Consider the following 7334-nt stretch of genomic DNA (forward strand, 5'->3'; position numbering starts at 1 on the left):
AGCATAGTTATAGAATTCAGTGTTATGTTTCCTAGTATAAGACACAACAACAATTTTATCAATGTTAACTTTCATTGAGTTACTAGTACACCAGGTAACTATTGCATTAATATCATTTTGTAAGAGTCGAGATTCATCAGCACCGGCAACATGACGACCGATTTTAAGATCGTCTGCAAAAATATCAAAATAACAGTTACGGAGGACATTTTTAATGTCATCAAAGAAGATTATAAACAATAAGGGACCAAGATTTGACCCCTGGGGCACACCAGAAGGGACGTTTAAAAGGTCAGAAAAAGTATTACCTACTTTAACTTGGAAAAATCTATCAGTTAAGTAGCTATGAAAAAACTTAACATACCCAGTACTTAAGCCAAAGTTACTACTGAGCTTATTTAAGAGAAGCTGATGATCAACGAGATCAAAAGCTCTAGAAAGGTCAAAATAAATTACGTCAAATTGCTGACGATTTAGTACACATGGAGCAACAGACTGTAAGAAAGACACAAGGTTAGTAACAGTTGACCTCCCCCTGAGAAAGCCATGCTGGTGAACACTCAACTGATTTTGTACATGGAAGTAAACATTCTTGTAAATGACCTTCTCAAATAACTTACAAAAGACACAGAGCAATGAAATGGGTCTATAATTCTTAACACTAGAAACATTCCCTTTTTTAGGTACGGGCACTACCACAGACACTTTCCACTTACTAGGAAATTTACCAGTTCTCACGTTCTCAGGGAACAATTAAATATTTTACACAAAACATGTGATATAGAAACAATACAACACTTAACCAGGAAGGAAGGAATACCATCAACCCCACAAACAAAGGAAGATTTTAACTCCTTTGCTGCTAAGATAACATCACACTCCTCAACCCTCGGCAAGTCCAAGGTCACGCTACCCAAAGACTGATCATCTGATGTACATGCCGATCTAACAGAAGCAGAACTATTTGTATTATAAATAGAATGGAAGTGCTCAGCGAACTTGTTGGGGACCTGCTCAGTAGGGACAACCTCATTTCCATCAAATATATTTATCTCGTGAGTACCTTTGTACTTCAGTTTAGCAAAACGCCAAAAGAATTTTGGATTAGCTTTCAGATCAGATTCAACACGATCATGATACTTGCGCAGATCACGTGCATAAAGTTTTTTACATTGTTTCCTAACAGAGCTAAAATTATCTTTGAACGTGAGATTATAGGGAGCTCGCTTACATTTACGATGAAGTCTTTCCTTCAGACGCAATTTATAAATAAGTTCCCGCGAAAACCAACCAGGATACCGAGAAGGACGAATAACTTTATCCGGAATAAATTCATTAACACCCAGATGGAAAGCCAAAGACAGATCCTCAACAAGCACGTCAACATCTTCACTATCAGTATACTGATAATCTCTTAAATAATTATATAAACCGAAGTAATCTCCCCGGGCATAGTTTTTCTTCACAAAGGGTTGAAAGTTATCATTAAAAATACTTAATGGAATTTTGACAGCAATATTAAGTGCAGGGTGCTCATGGTCAAGTCTAACAAATGAAAACCCCCCAGTATCAGTGACATCACAGAGATCACCTAAATTTGAAAGAACAAGGTCAAGCAGATTATCATGTTCATTAATGCGAACATAATTATGTTGAACAAGATTCAAAGACTGAACAAAGGTCGAGTAGATTATTTCAGATCGCTTTCTGACATTGAAATCATAATGTAGACTAACACCATGAGCCCAATCAAATAATGGAAGATTGAAATCTCCCAGCAAAAGTAGCCTGGTAGAAGTAATACCTACACTATCTACAAATGATTCATAAGATAGTAAAAAATTACAATAGTTTTCTACAACCTGCGGGTGAGTACTACCAGGTATGTAGGAGTTACCAATAATGAGTTCACACTCTAAGCTTAACTTTAGCTTAACCCAAACACAGTCAACACCATCAAAGTCCAGCTCAAATAGACGAACCACATTGAAGTGCTTCTTCACAGCGATAAGTACCCCACCACCAAATTGTACTTCATCATTGTACAGTCTATCTTTTCTATATACATAGTAATCGTTGGTGATGAAATAACTACTACTAAAGATACTATCTTTTAACCAGGTCTCAGTTAAACATATGACATCGAAGTCAGTACCTACGAAATTAGAAGTAAATTCATTTTGCTTTGTACGTAGACCTCTACAGTTTTGGTAATAGATACTCAGTTCATTGAGGCGATCATTTCTATGACTATAACTATTACTAACAGTATTACAAAGATAAACATTATTATTATTATCATTAGTGTTCAACTGATCCATTATAATTGTTGAGTAGAAGTAGAAGAAGAACCAGTGGAGGCTCCAGCGGTAATAGAATCACCCATACGAGTAGGAGAAGGTTCATCCATCACAACATCAGGAAGAAGACGTCCCATGTACGATTTGATCAAGCAACCATTTGGCCAGATAGAAACATCGTCAATTTTAGGAAACTCATCCACTTTCACCTCCACGTGAAAAGAAGCGTATTGATCTTGATGTTTAGTTTTAAGTTTAGATATCTTGAGATGAGAAAGTTGAACAGAACCTTCCACAAGTTCCTTGATATCCCGTGACGTCACAATGGGGGCAAAGCGAGTCACGAACAGAGCACGAACACGAGGTTCCTTGGGTTTGACCATGAGAGCAGAGGAGGGATTAGCCTGACTAATAGGCTTCGCACCAATCTTGGGAGCATTCTTGGACTTGGGACGTTCCTTGCGTTTGTTAGGAACAGTAGTCCACTCACCAGCACCAGTATTACGAGCACTACCACCAGCAGGAGACTCAGTCACTGGTACCACATTGGAAGAGGAAGCTGAACTCTGCACCCGGGGAGGTCTAGGAGGTTGAGCCTGACGAGACACAGCAGGGCTAGCACCACGAGAACCATGAGACTGGGGAGCATTATTGTTACCCTGAGCAAGAACTTCAGCAAAGTTCCTCACACTACGAGACTGGAATAGATCAGCTGATACATTCAAGTTACTGTGGACAGGTAGAGAGGGAACACCAGTAGGGGTCGCAGACGAGCTGGAGACTAGCATATTGGACATCTTCAGTTCCATTGAACCTACTTTTTCCAACACAACAGAGAGCTCGCTCTTGAGCTGAACATTTTCTCGAGTCAGATTCTCAATCTTTTGTAATAGAACTTCAATGTGACTATCAATATGTTTAGTATATTTAACCAGTTGATTTTTAATAGAAGTATCAATGTTTGAAAGCACGCTCTTGCAATAGGATTTGTTATCATCAGCAAAGGTTTTTATAGAAGATTTCAGAGATTCAAGAGTAACATCATTGGCAGATTCACAAGTTACACTTACAGACTCACCCACTTTTTGAGTAGGAGTACCAAATAGTGGAGCAGGAGTATTGGGTTTTCCATTCTTCCTACAGAACTCACAACGCCATTCTTCTTTCAAGGCCTGGCTCTTAGCCTTCCACGTATTCAAAGACACAGAGCAAGCATGGTGGAACACATTACTGCAACCATAGCACTTGGTATGACCTTGATCCGGACCAAGCTCAAGCTTGCACTTTCCACAATTCATACTTATAGGAAAAATACAAACATATTAGGCACTGAAGAGGACAAAGAACTGTTAAACTCTAATGAACTGATGCAAGTACAAATTTACATAGTTTAACGGAAATAACTTTTTTATTACAACAAATTAAAAAAAAGTAAAAACACCATTGCAAAGAGGATTAAAAACTGAATCGAAATGACTATTCAAAGATTAAATTACGTGGAATTTACCACTAAAAAAACTTCAAGAGATGGAGAGCATAAAACAATCGACTGACAATTTTAGGTACAGGAAAAAAAAAAAAAAAAAAAAAAAAAAAAGCTATATGCTAGTATAAAATATTACGGCAACAACTCACATCATATCTTACAATACAATCAACAACGTCTCAACATACTCCATCATAATATCATAATCATCTAAAAATGCACTCATATACATAAAAACACCATCATAACCCATAAAAAAATAAAAATATTCAAACGCAGAAATCGTTATCATGAAATGGTCAAAGATCAGTGATCATCTTTCAACAACAGGAATAGTCAGAATGAGTGATAGCAGACAGAAATAATGATAATTCCAAATAATCAAGAGACCAATCATGAACACATCTATGCAACATAAATGAAGATCATGTTGCTATCTATCATAGCATCATAATCTATACTCTAGTTACCATTTGATTATATTGATACAAAATAAAGTGGCATATATCATCTATAATAATATCAATAATAATAAATAATAATAATAATCATCATAATCACATAATATAATAGATATCATAATAATAATACGTATAATAATAATAATAATAATAATAATAATCCTGCGGCTTGAATAACCCTCAGTATCTAATCGAATGTGTCAGAAATCTGATCATCATTGCGAACAACCTCCATCATTAGAAACATGCATTGACATATGGATGTCATAACTAGTACATCTACACCATCACAACATCATAGATAATATTCAACATAATTCAACGTCATTGGAACAATCATTACTATACATATTGTTTTAGTGAACCCTCATGTAATAATGCGAAATACCTCATCAATAATATGATGGATTATCATCATAATAATATCATAATAATCAATAATAATATTAATAATAATAATAATAATAATAATAATAATTAATAATAATATATAATAATAATAATAATAATAATAATATAATAATAATAATAATAATAATAATAAAATGAATAATAATAATAATATATAATAATAATAATAATAAAAATAATAATACAATAATATATGATAAATAATAATAATAAATAATATAATAATATACATAATAATAATAAATAATAATAATAAATTAATAATAATAAATAATAATAATAATAAAATAATAATAATAATAATAATAATAATAAATAGATAATAATAATAATATAATACATAATAATAATAATAATAATAATAATAAATAATAATAATAATAATAATAATAATAATAGATAACTAATAATAATAATAATAATAAAATAAATAATAATAATAATAAATAATAATAATAATAATAATAATAATAATAATAATAATAATAATAATAATAATAATAATAATATAATAATAATAATAATAATAAATAATAATAATAATATAACTAATAATAATAATATAACTAACAGTAATAAAATAATAATAATATAAATGCAATAACACAGATCCAAGCTATCAAAAGCATGAGCAATACCAATACTAATCATATATACCTATTATTAATACAGTATGAGCAGAGCAATACGATAATTAATAAATCTCAATCGAGAAAATTTCAAACATGGCAATGAGAATATTCGGTTGGATCCGATGTCAACGGTATAACAATCACAGACATAAATGCGAATGTATCTGAAAAGAAAAAATAATTGAGCCTGAGTACGCCTAATCTGCGAATATTGATACTAAATAATACTATCTAAATACTCCGCAACTAATCATCAACAATCCATAAAAATTCAAAGAACTTTTTTTATTTTTAATAAGAGTCCAACAATCGACTGACTCCTCTGAATACCTAACAACTCTATTTAATACACAACCAGTAAGAACTACAGACACATCTAATAACGAATATTGCAGTCTGGGTCCACGATGAAGTAATAATCGAAATAATGGAATACATATATAACAATTAATAATACTATAACTTAATACTCACTAATGAATATATCATGAATAATAAACATAATGTATAATAATCAGATCAAGTGAGTAATAACCGGGTAAGTACATAATAATAATAATCAATGAGTCAAAATCGAGTACTGATACTCCTGTCGTCTATGTAACCGGGTACTGAGTCCATTCAAACCACGTCATCTGGTGTACTGATCCTCTAAGTAATATACGAATCACACAATGGAAGAATATTAACTAAGATTAATAATAATAAATATAATAGCACAATAACAACATATCCCATATATAATACAGGCTAATAGTTGGAAACGATGATAATAATCAAAGTGAATAATAATAATAATAATAATAATTTAATAATAATAATAATAATATATAATAATAATAATAATAATAATAGTAATAATAATAATAATAATAATTAATAATAATAATAATAATAATAATATAATAATAATAATTAATTAATAATAATAAATAATAATAATAATAATAATAATAATAAAATTTAATAATAATAATAATAATAATAATAATAATAATAATAATTAATAATAGGTGACTGTATTTATACTGCTCGCATAGGACTGGAAAAAGTCCCTTTTACTCAGCAGTAGGGCTATACTATTATTGTGGTCAAATCTCAGAAATTATATTGAGGGATAAAATCTCCATACTCGGCTGGGATTGAACCCACCCTCCTGTTTACCAGGGCTGAGCGGCTTGACCACTACACCTACTATACTGCTCGGATAAGGGACTAAAGGATCCGTGTTGACTTAGCAGTAAGCCACTACTATTGTTGTGGTCACAATTCTTCAACAATGCTGTTTCTAATGCATAAAACGTACCATTGGGGATTATATTAGGAACAAAAGAAGCAGTGGCGTAGCGTGTATGTATGGCCGTTGTATGGCCGGCCGGATACAACTGGAAAGTTTACTCTAATGCCATAAATATTAATGGCAGTGTACTGTGATGGGTGAGTTGGGGTAGACCCCTGTGCATGAGGCCCACACGCCCGTACACTGAATTTAGACCACGCTACGCCATGGAAAGGGAACATAGTGATATCTCATATAATAATTTTAAAAATAAACCATTTCTCGATTGTATTGGTTCACCCGTAACGTTATTTTTCTTTAATTTTCTCGTTAGGTGGCGACTACGCTAATAGAAATCAATTGGTCGCTACCTTGAACATCTACGGGTCAGGGGTCTCTCCGATTTGTAGATCGACGCCTGGAATCCTATCCAAAATCCTCTGACGTCACACAATCAGGTAGGTAAAAAGAAAGGAAAAAAAAGATCTCCCTTCGAACCGCTTCTCCACATTACTTCAAGGCACATTCTTTTACATGCTAGTGTTCATGCCAAGAACGCAAAAGTTCCGGTTGGGAAATTTCCGCCTTGCATTACTTCAAGGACACATTTATACTTTCCTTATCCTATAGGAGGAAAGTAATGTAATTCGGGTCAATATTTTCGAGGTCAGTTTTTTTTTTAGTGTTCAAAACACGTTTTTGAGGTCCCTAGTAGCCTAATCCAAAGTTTCCAGCCATTGGTCCGTCGTGTGTGATCATGTCTGT

General features: G+C 32.6%; 1 protein-coding gene across 1 annotated transcript; it reads right to left on the reverse strand.

Moving 5' to 3' along the window:
* Nucleotides 1-83: 83 nt before the first annotated feature.
* Nucleotides 84-2321, reverse strand: LOC103521280 (the record flags this gene model as incomplete). Its single annotated transcript, XM_008486390.1, has 2 exons — nt 821-2321; nt 84-173 (listed from the first exon to the last, which is right to left on the reverse strand). Coding segments are annotated over exons 1-2 (1591 nt in total), but the record flags the coding sequence as incomplete, so codon positions are not given.
* Nucleotides 2322-7334: the final 5013 nt, after the last annotated feature.

This window comes from Diaphorina citri, unplaced genomic scaffold (genome assembly GCF_000475195.1).
Source record: "Diaphorina citri unplaced genomic scaffold, Diaci psyllid genome assembly version 1.1 scaffold4898, whole genome shotgun sequence".
In the NCBI taxonomy this organism is placed as follows: domain Eukaryota; kingdom Metazoa; phylum Arthropoda; class Insecta; order Hemiptera; family Psyllidae; genus Diaphorina; species Diaphorina citri.